Raw genomic sequence first — 16,373 nt, 5'->3', positions numbered from 1 at the left:
TCCGCCTCCGGACTGAAATGTAAAAGTGAAACAAAAACTTGCAGCATTTTATTTTCTGTCTCTCATTAAAAAATCCCACCATGTGTTTAACATAAAGTGAATTTATGTGCTTGCAATCAGAATTCGTTAACAAGTTTGTAGACTTAAGTCTTGTAGTCTTGACGAAGCACAGGCTGCCCTTTTTACTCCGTATGTCTCGCTATCTATCTGTCTGACTTCCAGCTGGTTGGCCCACGTCTTTAAGTGGGTCCAAAAAAGTGTACGTGTGTGTTTTTGTGTGTGCATGTGTGTGGGAGCATAGGTGTGTCTGCGGTGGGAAAGAGAAACAGTGCAGGGGAGTGTGTTTCCTCCTGGTGTGAGCGTGCATTTGAATGAGAATGACCTCGCATTACTGATGAGTGCCACAAGTAACATGAGAGCAATCCGTGGTTAAAACAAGAGTCAACATTTCGAGGCAGAATGGTGGCTGTATTGCCTCAAACACACATGTGCTCTGACTCATACACACACAATTGCACACGCACACATAAAGATAGAAGCCGATAGCGTTAAAGTAAAAGGTCAGACTCAGTTTAGAAAATTCAGTGCGAGCCAATGCTAACTGTGGCTTGTTTTTTGCAATTTCTCGACTTTACACGCTCGACTTACAGTCAGCTTGGATACTGTGTTTATCAAACAATATTCTGATCCGCTGAGAAGTCTGAAAGAAAATAATATTTATGTCTGTGGGATTTTTCGCACGCATGGAAGTGGATGATTCAGCATTGACCTGAGTTAACCTGTTTGCAGCCAAAGAATCAGGAGAACCTTTTCCCAATTTATGACATGCTAACACTCGTTGACTTCGCTCAATTCAAACCAGACTCTATACATAGAGAACATACCAAGCCAGCGAAGACTCATGCTGGCGACCGCACTTGACGCGAATGAGAATAGAGATGCAGTTGCGACTCAAGGAAAGATGCCCAGTTGGCGTGGCACTCGAGCTGAGAGGTCGTTGATGCACACTGCCTGGTGCTGTCATCACTCCGAATAATGTGAACCAGCATGATGTCACCACATAAAAAGAGGCAGCAAGTCAACATGCCGTTAACATGTACTTACACAGTCGTCAGTCCAGAAGAAAACGACTTTTCGTGTGTGAGAAGGGATGTTGGTGAGGAATAAAAGGGAAGAACAGGTCCTTCTGAAACATCACCTGACCCTGGCAGCATTTCAGAGCGCCCTTGCCAGACTCACATTCTCACATCCCTCCCCCCTCTCCTTTCACTCTTTCCTTGATTTTCTTCTTTCTTCTCCCCTCTGTCCCGGAGTAATCAGTCTCATGATGTGTAATGCGCTGAAAGTCCTCCATCAGCCTGACCTGCTGAAATGGAGCATGGGTAATGCCCCTGGGGTCACTTTTCTTCACACCCCTCCTCTCCTTCCTTTCTCTGTCTCTTGTCTCTCTCCTGCCATCATATCTGCTGTCCGTCCATTGTCCCGGGCCTCGTTCTCTCCCATCTGCCTTCTTAAGTTGTCTTGGCCGATTACCTCCACTCTCTCTCTTCCTTTCTCTTTGTCTCTGTTCCTGTCTCTCTCCCTCTCTCCCCCTCTGTGGCGTTTGAACTAGGCCTTTGAACCAGCAACACCGACACAAATGGACAAGAGGGATTTGGCCCTTGCCTCTGAGCCCCAATCAGCTTAGCAAGTAAAGGGGCTTTGGGCCAGTCTTAGTGAGCCTTAGCCTGGCTGGGGGGCTTTGCCTTGAAGTTGAGCTAAATTAGCACGCACAGGCTCTTGGCTAAGCTGATTAGGTCCCTAATTTCACTAAAATGCATTGTATTCCTTATTAATGATGTGATTGTGAAGTGAGGTCTAGCCTGGGTGGCTGGCTAATGGGGGACTGGGAGGTAGGCACTTGGTGCATGAGGGTTGATAGACATGTGGTGGGTGTAAATGGAGTTGTGTGTGTGTGACCCTTGGCTTATAAGATGAAAAGACTGGCTTGGATTTTTTTTATTTTAAGCCTGAAAGAAGACATCAAACATGAAACGTGGTGTGATTTTGGACAGTTTGATGTCTTGTTAATACTGCTGAATAGCAGGTCAGTTGTTGTTGGCAGGGATAATGGGGTGTATTTTATTACAAACAATGCTTTGTTACGTTTCCAGGAAGTTATGACTGAAAGTTGTCATTTTCCCACCATTTCAGATTCCTCTATTCCACCCTCGCTTTTGCTCTCAGCCTTTCTTCTCTCCCTCCATATGTGATATTCATGACCAGTCGGCGAGCATGTTATCTGACATCTGCGAAACACACCTAGAAAAGCGGCGGAGATGGAGAGTGTCCTGAAAATGTGTGAACGATTTGGCCCCTTCATAAAAGAGGCCCATTCCTTTTTTCATGTCCTACCCCATGGAGTGCTTTCCCCCTAAAACCTTTCTTTTTTTCTTTTTTTTTTTTTTGCTTCTCCTTCACTTTTTCCCCGTCTTCAAGACCCAACACCTCAGAAGTTATTGTTCAACTATCTTGTATCACAAATCTGCAAATCATCAGAATCAAACAAAGATAATTCTCACAGTCCTCCATTCACATAATCTGAACAAGCCGGCCTAGTAATGCATCCTATTGTAAAGTACTTGTGAGACAATTAGATACTTCCTGTCTTAGGATAATGACGCCCTGAGGTCACATCCTGTGTGTTAGATGCTCAGGTTGGACACGCAGGCCTGCATGGCTGGAGGGCATGTGTGTGTGGAGGGAGGAGACGTAGTTGAGGGCTTGAGCGTTATTCTCACCTGCTCTGAAGTGGAGCCACACTTGAGAAGGAGATAAAATAAGTGGGGAAAAGTGGGAGAGAAGAGGGAACCCTTGTTTCTCCAGCACAGGGGTCAAAGTACATATCATTCAATTAACCTTTGGCCTCAGTATTTTCATCTCTTCCTGGATGTCAACTGGTGATTTGTTTTCATGTTTAGTCAGTCATTTCACCTAATTTTAGCATTCCAATACACATATCCCCCCCCCCTCGAAATTGGCCACAAAATCTATAAAAGTGTGTGTTTCATGACTTAACCATACCCATGTGTACATGTGTGTGATTGTTCATGCGTAAGTCTATAATAGACCTTGTATATTATATTATATATAACTTTTTATATGATTCCCTTGTAAGTTTTGATTATATTTAAAACCTGTGTGTATTCATCTCCCTTTGTATAGTTGGAGGAGCTGATGGGCGCTTTGGAGAAGACGCGGCAAGAGCTGGACGCCACCAAAATGCGCCTTTCCTCCACTCAGCAGTCCCTGCATGAGAGAGACGGATACCTTAATAGTCTTCGCCAGGAGCGACGCAAACAGCTGGAGGAGATTCTGGAGATGAAGTTAGTCTCACACTGCGCTGTATTAATATATAATCTTTCTGCCTTAATCTACCCTACTTGACTTGTTTCCTTGCTTCAGCAGTTGTACTGTAAGTCTTCTCAAATTGTTGCAGGCCACACAGAGTAATAATCACGTCCTCTTCAGCTATGTCCTGTACGTTCGTAGCCATGCATTTCCTTTAAAGGAAAGGTTAAACTTTTCTCTCGAATTAATATGAATTGATTAAACTGCATTTGTGTACATGTACTGCAGAGCAAGAGTAGCTGCAGTAAGACTTCCAGTAAAGTAAACCACAAGTATTTGTGGTAGTGAATGCAACACCCAACTCATAAAAGTATATGATCAAGCATCTTTTATTGACATCGACATGATTTGCGTAGCACTTCATCAGCACAGCAGCTTCAGCGCTACGGCAGAGACCTGTGTCCAAAACTGTATCAGGCACATTTATCCGCTCACCTGTTCACATGTGCATCTGTGCACGAGTGGTATAAAGACATCAGTGCCGAGGTGTATTTTGAAGTCGGATCAGCCGATGTCTATAGCTGCCTTGTGAAAAGTTACATTTATTGAGGACAGGTGGTGCAGCCTCTGACAGTGGGTCAGAAAAAAAAGCGTGTGCCGCCTGTTTTTTTCGTTCGTGTGTGACAGGGAGGGAGTTACAGGAGTGTGCGGGACTGGCTGCATTTCCCTGTGTGAGTGTGTGTCAGCGAGTACGTACGAATGTGTGAGCGAGTTCAGTGATCTGTCAGTGGAGCGGCTACATGTGTGTTTGCTTTGAGCGCTCTGATTGAAGGAGCATGGAGCCACATATCTGGCTGTCATGTGCTGCAGAGAAATGCCTTTAATGTCAGCCACTCGGTGCAGTACAAAAGGGAAGGCTGGCACTCATGTATTGAAAACACAACTTTTAAAAATCCACAAGCCCCTCTGATCACACTAACTCCAAAAGAATGTGCGTGTGCGTCCGTGTCTGCTACAGTATACGCACATGCACGGAGGGAGAGTGCCCCTGTGTATCGCACAGGCGCACTTGTGATACAAACCATCTTCCTGTCTGTTCCAATTTCCACCATCCAAACATTACCAGGGATGTTTAGCAGAGGAAATGTCTTACACATGATGCAGACACAATGCATGCTTCTAGGTATGTCCGTAAAATTAGGAAAATGCTCCTGGACCTGGCATGTGAATGATACTTTTGTACTTTACTGGCACTCGGCTTAAATCATTATTATATTAACGTTAGAAAGATGTCTGAGGAAGAAGAAGGAGGAGGTTAGTGTGATGGTTGGTTGACACAAACAGCAACAAAGTAGATGGGATTCTTTCCTTTTGTGTTCTTTGACGCAATGCAAGTCTACACTGGTAAGAGCTAATGGAGAGGGCACGGGGGGCACGAGTGTGTGTGTGGTCCCCTGTGCATTGGATTCTATGTGCGTCTGTGTGTACGAAGGGGTTGGAGGCAGGGGTTTGGGGTCACTGATGATGAGGATTAAAGGACTGTTGAATTGCGAGGGGGTTGGGGGGGCGAAGCTTCGTGAGACTGACTTCCATCTGAAACAAGCCACAAAGATACGCACACAGGATGTACACACAACCTCAGCGAAACTCACATATAATCACTCACGTCTGCAGACACGCACACACTTACACAAACTTTGGCGTTCTGCTTTACAGAAAGGGGGCCATATTCCCACAGCACAGCTCTGGTCCAAGTTAGCACAGGGAAAACTAAACAGGAAAGATAAGGCAGGGAAAGAGAGGTAACGAGAGAGAAGGAGGGAGTTGAGAGTGAAAGCGAAGGAGAAAAAAACGAGACAGAAAGAGAGAATGAGAGGGGAGGGGAGGATGGAATGGAGGGGCTACGCAAACTGAAGTATTTCAAATCTTAGAAATCATGAGAGAAGTTTGATTGCATGCCAAGTTTCTCCTTCTCTCCGCTGTAATGTGGCATTTGTCAAGAAGACCAGCTGAAGCAAACCATGTGAGGCACGTTCCCCAGTGAACTGGAGAGCTCTCTGTGTGTGTTTTTTAATGTGTGTGTGTGTGTGTGTGTGTCTGTATGTGTGTGTGTGTGTGTGTGTGTGTGTGTGTGTGTGTGTGTGTGTGTGTGTGTGTGTGTGTACAGGCGGGGGGGGAGAGAGAGAACAGACTGTTGGCTTTTCAACACTGTTAATGAAAGAGACAAGAGGGGGAAAAATCATTTTCAATATCCTCTCATTGCATGCTGGGTTTCCTCGCTTGTGTTGTGTGTGTGTGTGTGTGTGTTTGAGAGAGAGAGAGAGACAGAGAGAGCATATTCATATTTGCCCTTTTCAGATATAGAGCTAAATGCTTGATGTATAAGGAGCGGTACGGGTCTGCTCTATCACCCCACACCAGATTGAGTTTCCACCATACTGTACAGGATTCACACACACACACACACACACACACACACACATGCACACACACACACACACAGACACACACACTTGAAAACACAGACACACAGACACAGATGGCCTCAGGAGGAGCTAGTCATTAAATGAGTCCAGGGTCACGGGGTGTAGGTGCACAATAGAGAAATTATGTGTTTGGACATTTTGGATAGCAAGTCATTGAGATGTTTCCACAGTCTGAATGGGATAATACTACATGCCACAACACTGCAGTGGCTTACTGAACCCGATCCTCCTGTAGACACTGGGAATGTAGCTGATATTATCTCTGTTTACATTTTAGTGATGGAAAATGATGATAGAGCAAAGAAAAAGGTAGCGGCCGCTTTGAGGGCAGGCGCGTAAAGAGATGCAGAGTTGACAGAGTGGACTTTTTTTTTTATTAGAGGTAGAGAAGGGGAGAGTCGACAATTTGAGAGATGGAGGGGAAAATCATGCAAACACTAGTAGAGCAACTCTGCAGGACAGTAGATGGAGGAAAAGAGAAAAGTTGTGGCGGAGGGTCGAGGGAGGAAATAGTAAAAGATGGAAAAAAAATGTGTATGATGGAGTGAGGGAGTGATTGATGGAGGGGGTGATCGATGGAGGGAGGGAGAGAGGGAGGGAGGAAGTGGCGGAAGAAAGAGGAGGAAGAAGATGCAGTAGAGCTTTGAGGGGTGGGAGGGAGTGCAGTCTGGTTAGCAGAGGAGAGCTGGAGAGAGGAAAAAGAATGGGTGACAGTAGAAAGACTCAACACAAGGTGAATCAGCAGCACACCTGCAGCACGTCCAACAATAAAGGACATCCACCTGTTGATTCACATTTGGATTTCCACACAGATTCATTCTAATGTGCAGTTACACATGGTTCTTAGTTTCAGGTGATTATACAATAATGAAAACACAATTAAGATTAGTGTATTACATTTTTGGAGATAAATAATCCTAAATACCTGTTAATTTTACACATTTCAGAGCCTAATTTATTTTATCTTCAAATTTTTCTCTACTTTACCAAAACACCCCAACATGTTGAAAAATGCCACATAGAAGAAACTGCTAAAACAGTCACCCTTAAAAACGGGATCTCTATCAATTAGATACTCACATGTCATTCCCTTGAATATTTGTACAGTCATTCACAGTAAAAAAAACAACATGTTTTTAACATTTTTACATTGTCAATTACCAGAATTTTGTACATTGGAACTATTTGAATGGAAACACACCTTTCGTGCCATTCTGCAAAAGCAAAATCAGCTTTATCTAATTCTCACTCATATTCATCATGTCATTAATTCTACTCCCTTTCACAAAGCCAAATAAACTTTTCTATGAATTGGAAATAACGACAATAACCTCTCACCTGTAACCTTGAAATCCACTTCTGCCGGTGACGCGTCTTTTTGTATCCATTTGTTGGCTAGTTACAGTAATCCATGGCATAATGAAGCTTAGAGCAGTAGCGACGTTATGACTTTCAAATCCCCAACGTAGACATCCTGTCTGCAGAGCACCATCGCCATGGTTACTCCGACTAAACACACAGAGAGACCAGCTGTACTGGCAAGGTCATGTCCCCGCTCGCTGATCTCTCCGAGGGGCCTGGACATACACACGCCTTCACAAACTCATGTGCAGATATACACGCATTTACACACCCTCATTGAAACACGTGTACACCGAAAAAAGCATATTTACAATCTTGTGTCTTCAATCGAGGGCATTAACTCGTTAACTCATATGGTTTTGAAATTAAGTTCACATACACTGGAAGAAAAAGCTGCAAAATCTTGTGAGAGCGCACAGAAAGGCATGCAAGGAGCAGACGTATGTACACATTCACACAGCCACATGCACACTCGTATGGTGTTACAGTGCCATTGTTGTGATAAGTAATGATGAGACATGGAGGGGTCAGTGCGGTGTGTGAATGGGATTCTCTGTATTGCAATGGAGAGGAGGGGGCTGACCACACATCATCTTCCTCTCTCCGTGAGCCCAGTTTGTATGCGTGTTGCCTCGTGGGAACTTTGGGCCATTCATCATGTCTGTCTGTGCTCCCGTGCCCTCTGACACGCGTGTTTACCTTCGTCCGTGTCGACTGTCGGGCCTGTAGGCGTATTATTATGCCAGGGCCGAGGCATGCTCCACCCTAGTCCTCCTCCTCCTTATTTGAGGTTTTGTCAATGGAGGGCTTCATCACATGGAAATCCCTGCTTCCAAGGCTTTGTTCAGTACAGTAAGGTAATGACAGACTTAACTACCTGGGTCCCATACAGTAAGCTCCAAGGGTGGAGAGAACAGTCTGCAGATAAATGTTTGAAGTTGATGTTCTTTGTGCCATTCAGCTTGCGCAACTAGAGGCTAAGTGCCCTAAATGTTACTTTTGACCCTTCTTTTTCTTTTTCTCAGACCATGTAATTCTCTTGGACTGCACTCATGCAAACCATCATATTGTGAGCTCATTTCTCTCAGGGTTTGGCTGTTCTAGCAACAATTATGGTTATTTTTTTTTATCGCTATGTATTAATATTTTATTGGTGCTTATATCCACATAGTATTTTTGGCAAGCGAAGGCCCACCCAGTAAATATTAGCTAAAGTTTTATGTCCTGTACTTTATGTAAACCCTGACTTAAAGGAATAATGTGCAGAAATTGTCGGTTGTTATTTGGTAAAGAAACCATTTGAAGTGTGCTCCTCCTTCTCCCTTGCTCAACTCAACTGAGAGACCAGCAGTGTTGAGATGAGTTACACACTGAATTAGGAGAGGGAGCAGGGTTATCATGAACAAAATTGGCGGAATAAAATTGACATTTCCTGATTGTTTCACCGTAGTTACGTGCTTAAGCATTGAATAGACAAGATGATGCTGCATTGCTGTTTTTTGTGCCAAATAAGCCAAAGGGCAGGCTTTGTCTCCTTTGTTTATATCTCTGCTCTGTGTGTCTCTCTTTTTGCTGTCACAGTAGAGAGGATATGGAGTTGCTGGTTAAAGTGACATTGTCTCTTCAGTCACTGTATGACTTGTATGACTTGAAGGCTAGAGCTGTCTTATGAAGTTGATGTTGACCTGAAAGACGCGTTGACATTCAGAGAATGAAGAGGATAAAAGACAGCAATAGACAGATGTGGAAGGGTCTTTCCACAGACAGAAAGAACTTCTTCTCCTAAACTGAAGATTGACGTAGTATAGATGGGCTGAATGTGACACACAAAAACAAAAAAGAATGCAAGGATTGACAACTAGAAAGGAGAGTCCATGACAAGGAGGGAATGGAAAGATGTTGCGTGTGAAAAACTGCTTTCACTTTCCAGAGTCACAGTTTGTCCCACCAGAGCAAAATCATTCTTACATCGTCTCTTCTTACTTTTTACTTCATCACTCTTTTAACACTGTCCTCCTTAACTTCCTCTGAGCATTAAGTGCTCCCCATTGCTCTTTTGTTTTTCTGTTTGTCTCTTGTACTAACGTATCTCTGGACGAGTGAAAGAAAGGCCTGGAATTTATCACACATACCTAATAATTACTATACAGGAAATGGTCCCGAGGAAGTAGGTGCACTAGCCATGCTAATAAGTGTCAGTCGCAAACACACATACACGTGCACACACACACAGCTAATTAGTGTCATTTGGCTGGTGTAGAAGTCTCGGGAAAGCCCAATCTGATTGGCCTTAGGCAGACTAACACCCCCAAGTTTACCCGGTTGTATAAATCTCAAGACTAATTGATTGGAAGTCTGTGCGTGTGTGTGTGTATGTGTGTCGTAGCATTCAAGTGTATGCCTGAGTGGGCAATAGATTAGGTGGGCCCTGCAGCCATAAAAGAGGCAGTTTTGGACACAGAGGTGACCAGTGACGGCCTCCTGAACGACAATCCTGCCCTCAGGGGTCACCAAAGGAATGAGGAGAAGGAAGGAAGGGGGGGGTGGATGTCAATGTAGATAGATACATATATGCCTCTGAAGCAAATTTGAATGTATATAGATAGAAACACAAACGTATACAGATGTGCAGATATGCATTCCTTTAAAAAAAGAGAACAGGAATGGCTTTTTATATTAAGGAAAGAAAAAGAAAGGTAAGGAAAGTGTTCTGATGGAAAACGTCACAAACAGGCATGGTTTGTGCACAAGCCAGGACAGGAAGGTTCTGTAGCAAGTGATTAAAAACATCTAAAACATAATTCGTACCCATCTACCAGACATCAGTGATATCGTTGAGGTGAAGTATCTGCACAAGGCCCAAAGGATACCCCAGTATCCGTGCCTTTCCACCAGACTGCAAAGCAGCTTCTTTTCTTCTCCTCTGCACTCAACCATAAATCATGTGTTTTTCTTACGTAGTAAGTAACACAAGTAACACAAACTTGCAATTTTGTTGCCCCGCCCTGTGTTGTTGTTGAACCTCAATAGCAGCAGAGATGCAGCATAAAGGGTTAACTGAAAGCCCGAAGAGAGTGTGCAACATTTAGAGATTTTAGAACGAAAGAGGGATGAGTTATTTTAAATGCAGCTGTGTGTAATATGTTGCTGCGCCGTAAAACAGCCATTAAAACAGTGGCTTTGTGAAATGCCCTCATGGTTTACCATTATGGGCACATGAAATGCTGGTGTACCCACACAAGTGAGTCAATGAGGCTTACTGGCATATATTCACACACTGTAAACACCTCCAAGCCTCTGTGGTTGGCGCACACACCTGAACTCGGGCTCCGTTTTTTTTCTCCTCTGTGGCTTCTCGTCTGTCTGCCTGTATCTGGGTAAAAATGTGCCTCCCTCTTTGTTTTTCACATTTTAGATGCAAAAAAGAACTTTAATGGCTGAATGTCGGGAGCTCCCTCTTTACCTCTGCCATTTTACTTCCACACATTCTCACCTAGTTCTCCTCAATCAGAGTAACATATTGTTACATAAAGACCTCAGTAAGAGTTCGGTGCTTTTGACTCTTTGTTGGCTTGACTTAAGTTTTATTGGCCCCGCGGCTCTCTCCATCTTGTTGAGATGGTTCCCAGGAGGTTTTAATAGAGAACAATAGTAGAACGGACTGCTTCCCAGCACCGGGCTGCTTCAACACTGCACACCAGTCAGCACACACCAAAGCAGCCCCTGGCACTAGTGGATTCTGTGTGTGTGTGTGTCTGATCTGGTTAATTCAGGGATGTAGACCCAAACTGTAATTATCATTATGTACTTCTCGGCAGTGGCAGGAAACAGCCCAAGCAAGTTTGGATGAGCGTTTATATCCTCACTGGTGCGCACTGAATTTGTTTGTGTGCTAAGGACAGCATGTGCATACATGCATTTGTCTGTGACTGTGTGTGTGTCGTACGTGCGTGCACACGTGCACGAAGGAGCAATGATGTGAAGAGCATGAGAGCTATTAGCAGTGAAAGATAAGCAGATTGTGCCAGTGGCTGTGTGATGATTTTTCCTGCTCTTGTTTTGGCCCTGCTCTCCTTCATTTGGTCTCTACTAAATGGAGACATATTGGAAACATGACTGTTCTCTCGGGGCCGGTGGGTATCCACAGTTTAATACTGGAACGGAGCAGAGAGAAGAAGAAATGAAAAAAAAGGGAGGGAGTAGAGGAAATGAAAGGAGAATGCTGGAAAGAGAATAAGAAGAAAATAAAAATAAAATCAGGAGAGAAATTAGGGGTCACTGGAGTTGATGTTACCACTAGGATTTGAGATCTCATTAAAACGAAAACTACATTTGTCTTATTTGTTTGCGGAGAGAAATTATCATTCACAGGCATCACAGACACTGTTAACTTTCACAACTCGGCAATAAAACTTGTGTCTCACTTTTACAATATCAGAGTTGATGTCCAAGAAAAGCCGAGCCAAAACCCACTGAACAGAGACGGAAAGAGAAAAGAAAAACGCTCAAACTGAAAAGCCAAAGTTTATTTGGAGCAAGCGTCACATCTCTTCAAGATGGCAACCACAGTTTAATCTGCCTAGTCCTTCATCTTTAAAGCTAGCATCATTAAGACAGCAAAGGCCTTCATGTGGGAGGACAGACTGCGCAGAGACAGGACTGGTCACCACTAAGTAAACAACACAGGGAGCCTGCAGAGACAAGAACGGCTGGAGGGAGTGTGAGCAAAGACAATGGCACGACTTTCAGCCCCGTAGATGAAACACAGAATATAGACAGTGTGCGTGTGCGTGATTGAGAATGTGGCCATTCATGAGTGTCTTGATATGAGCGTGTGCGTGTTTAGGTCTTGAGTAATTTAAGTCAAGATCAGAGAGCTGAGCAACATGTCGTGTCACTTTAGCGTGTCATTTTAACATAAAATAATCAAAGCCTGAACAAAACGGCATGTGTGTATCCTGAGATTACTGTAACCCAAACCTCAGTGATGTGTATCCATATCCGTTATTATGAAGTGTGAGGCTTTTGGAGAGAACACATTACTGTAACTAGGACTGTATGTTTCCTTTCATTTCTGTCTGTGTTTATTCTTAAGCTGTATCGCCCATTGATGCCTTCTGTGACAATAAACACGCTTTTTCAATTCTGTCGAACTGGAAGGCACAGACGCCATAAAAACAATACAAGAATTACCAGAGCTTACTCTTTCAGTGATGTCTGTTTCTCTGGCATACATTAAGTATATTATTATTATTCATTATCATCAACTCAAGTGTGAGTGGCACAGCAGGTTCAACCAGACAGCTGATCACACAGAGGCGCGGTGCTCGAACCACGTCTTCAAACTCGCAAAACCTTTTTTGGAGTCACATAAAAGGTTGAAATGTAGCACATATTAAAATATATAAATATAGTTTTCCCAACGCACACCATTCATGAATATGCAGCACAAGCTATGTATTGTAGAAGTTGCGTAGCATTGAGCAGTTAGTTATTTTATTAAAACTCTGTTTGTATTGTTTTTTGCCAGACAGTGAGGGGGACAACAGACAGGGTGCTTGACATAAAAAAAAATATAAAAACGTGACAGGAAGCTGGGCTACATCACAGTGTCTGCGTTTGTCCTTAAAATTGTAGAGGTACTTATGAGTCATAACTCATAACTTTGAGTCATGTAAAACCATCCAGACGGAAATAAAACAGTCCTCCAAACAAAATATGTACATAGTGATGATTCAAATAACATATCCACTTTTTTTTCCAGTATTTTTCACATTTTTCAGTAGCATGTCTCAGAGAAAAAGTCAGTCGTTCCATAATATAAACTATTTCTGTCAGCTACAGGATTGTTGGAGACTCTTTACTCATACATTTCCTGGTTACAGATGCTTTACAACCTGCTAGTTGTACTTGTCATAAATATCTATCCTGTAATTTCAGCCCAGCTGGCAAGCTTTGCACCGATTATTGATCTGATCTCTAATAACACAGAGTAGAAATGTTAGGACACTTCATATTATAGTATAACTTGTTCGATAGTAAACCAACTGTACATTAGGCACAAAGAGAAAGCAGATGCCAGATTCGTTCCCATTAAGCTGTGTGGAAGGAGAAGGCTTCCATTAGGCTAATCATCTACAGGCTGCGCAGCTCAGAAAGACACAGTAGGCTACCTCCAACCCCTACCTGCATTTTCATTTGAGTGTTCATGTTAGACCTCTCACATTCAGATTTTCCAGTACTAGATAACAATTAAATGCAAGCTGTATATTATGGATATTAAGTAAAATGCCCATCACTAGTCTCAGGTTCACGTGGTTTTTATATTTAAGTCTTCTCTATCTGTTGATCTGTCGTAAACTTTTGAACATTCATACAAAATCCCCAAATTAACAGTAAACAAATTACCACTCACATGCTCCATAGTGGTTTTTGACAATCTAACTAAGGAAATTAAAAGGAGAGCTAGGAGAGCTAAGACATGATATGAGCCTGTTCTTAAACATACACGCAACTGTCACAAAAAAATATATATATATAACAAAAGTCACTGTGATTCTACTGTCTCTTACTCTCCTTCTGTCTCACACACACATACAATCTCACAATAATGTGCACTGAGGTATCTCTGAGCCACAGGTCTCCGGGTTCAGCATTTACTGAAATCAAATGTGTGTGTTTGGCCTTGGGTTACACACTCGATTGAATTAAAGAAATGGTAAACGTGCACAAGCGTACTCACCTACTCACACACACACACACAGCCTCACAGGGACACAGATCTCTATTAAGTTAAAAAAAAAAAGAGAGTTGAGTGTCCTCTTCCATTGCGAGGGCTTTTATGTGATAAGATCGGCTCGGGGTGCTCTCCTATGCAGGATTCCTGAGCACATCAAACAACAGTAAACCACATCACAGGGGCAGGAAGAGCTCAGCTCCATTAGCCAGCCCATAAAGAACATGTGTATGTGTAACAAGAGAGCTATGCTAGCCACTACAAAAGGTTTACACACATAGGACAAACATACAGAGGTATGCTGTCCCCTGAAATACTCACAAATCTGTGTGCACTTTGGTCAAAATGCGGATACACGTACTCGTCCTTGAACACATAAACATTGCTGCGTGCATATATGGTTGTGTCATTGTTCATAGTTCTTGCACCATGCACCACTATGCGCTCATAAACACTCTGTATGCGGATGATTCTGGCTTTATTACTGTCATCCGAGTACAGCATTTTATTCATTCCAACTGGGTCTTAAGCTTTAAGTAATGGTCTGCCTTAAAAAAAAGTGGCACACAGGCTGCGCTGGAATAATGCCTTGGTGACATGGAAAAAAAAGCAAGAATACAGAAATGTGTTCGCTGGCCAGATGGCAATCATTAGCTGTATTAGTACACAACTGATGCAGACATAACCCCCCACACACACATACACTGTATCCAACACTCTCACTACAACAGCAACACTGCTCCATCTCTCCGTCCTGTCCTCCTTCGCTTTCTGCAGAAAGAGACGTCTCTCTTATGAGGTGTTTAGTGACAGAAGGCCAAAGATACACCTAAATACAGTGTGAGTGAGAGAGAGAGAGAGACAGAGAGAGAAAGACAAAGAAAGAGAGGGGGGGCAGAGGGAGAAAGAGGTTGACCCAGATTGAGTTTACCCGTTTTTCTTGCGCTGATTTGAAACAGATCTTCAGTGTGTCTGCTGTCCAAGCCACAGGCAGTGAGATATCACCCCTCTGCTCAGGCTCCAGAGGATCTGATTCAAACTGGATGTCCATCACTCACTGCGACTTGCCTTGCTCTGCCATGACAGGATGTCTTAATCATCTACTGTGCAGAAGCGAGTGAAGAACCACAATGAGAAATCTATACAGTGTATGTTTTAATTTGCATTAAACAATAGCACAGTGAGGACAGCAAGTGGTTACAATGTGGATAGAAACAAATGTATCCCAATGACTGCATGGAATGGAGACACAGGGCCCACCCATCTCTCTGCTAAATCATCCTAATATGTAATAATCCTGAAGATTAGGCTGCCTGCTAGTGTTACAGGCATTCCCGTGCCAGTCAGCGATGTTCTGCCCACCAAGGTCATGATTTAATCCTGACGATGACACACATGCAAACAGTGTTATTGCCACTGGTGCCACACAGAATGCCAGCGCAGAGTGAGCGTGCAAGCGCTGCTGAGACTGATATGTGTGTGCGTGGGCGTTTGTGGATGGAGGCTCATGGCAAATGCGTGGTAGAGGAGAAAGAGTTTGGTGGATGGCGAGAAGGAAACAGAGGGTGTTCAAAGAGGAGTTATGCACTATGGCAGGCCCTAATTGCTTGCGGCTCCTGTTGTGTGTTTGGCTTTGTTTGAGCATGTCCAATATAACCAGTCATAGGGGAGCCTCTGCCAGAGCTAACACACAAACACAGTGCTGAACCATTGGAGAAGGCTTTTATGGCATTGAAGACTTCAGTAACATGACACCTAGGGCAAACACTGAGTAATAAAGCAATTGTGGCATATTGTTTGGATCTTCCTCCTGGCATGGTTTGTTTGTCAGACGCAGATTGTCTCAGTTTCCTGACATCAGTGTCCTGACATGTCACTTTTGGATCTCGGTGTACAATAAACACTGCGCACGCAGACACATTGGCAAAAACAGTACACACTCACGATAAACACCAAACGCAGTCATGCACACACACACAGAAACACACGCCCACATGTGTCTGCACGCACGCCACACTGCAGACATCTCGACATGTCAGTCACGGTGTGTTTCGTGCCAGGGTTTCTCCAAACTTCTAAGCAGCTTGCTGGTATGTGCGACTGCATGACTGCAGATAAAAGAGCAATAAACATCTCTTTCTTGCTCGCGAACTCGTGTTCCTCGCGTTCACGTCACCTCTTTTTAAAACTTGCTGTTCTGTGACACACACATTTTCCATGTCAAAATGTTTGTATGTGTCGGCACCCTTCCCAGCAGAGTCAATGTTGGATCTTCTGCAGCTCTGAGGTGGTCTCTGGCCCACTGTGCACAGTAATGAGAGCTGTTAGTTAATGCCCACCATATCATCACACTGTAGCTGTAGAATGAGTTTCTCTCTTGACTGTGCAATTCTCTTTATCTCACCAAGTTTTTCCTTCAATGTCCAGGAAACACACAAACACACCTGAATTCCCCACGC

General features: G+C 43.6%; 1 protein-coding gene across 5 annotated transcripts in view; it reads left to right on the top strand.

The window, feature by feature from the left end:
• The window catches only part of LOC115585424 (ERC protein 2-like), a 163,593-nt gene that overhangs the window by 79,701 nt on the left and 67,519 nt on the right, over positions 1-16,373 (top strand). For all 5 annotated transcript variants that reach the window (XM_030423771.1, XM_030423775.1, XM_030423769.1 and 2 more), the window contains one exon: positions 3,205-3,365. In XM_030423771.1, the coding sequence (XP_030279631.1) occupies positions 3,205-3,365 (161 nt within the window). The remainder of the gene's footprint in view (positions 1-3,204; positions 3,366-16,373) is intronic.

This window comes from Sparus aurata, chromosome 7 (genome assembly GCF_900880675.1).
Source record: "Sparus aurata chromosome 7, fSpaAur1.1, whole genome shotgun sequence".
In the NCBI taxonomy this organism is placed as follows: Eukaryota; Metazoa; Chordata; class Actinopteri; order Spariformes; family Sparidae; genus Sparus; species Sparus aurata.
This window is presented reverse-complemented; position numbering and strand designations above follow the sequence as displayed.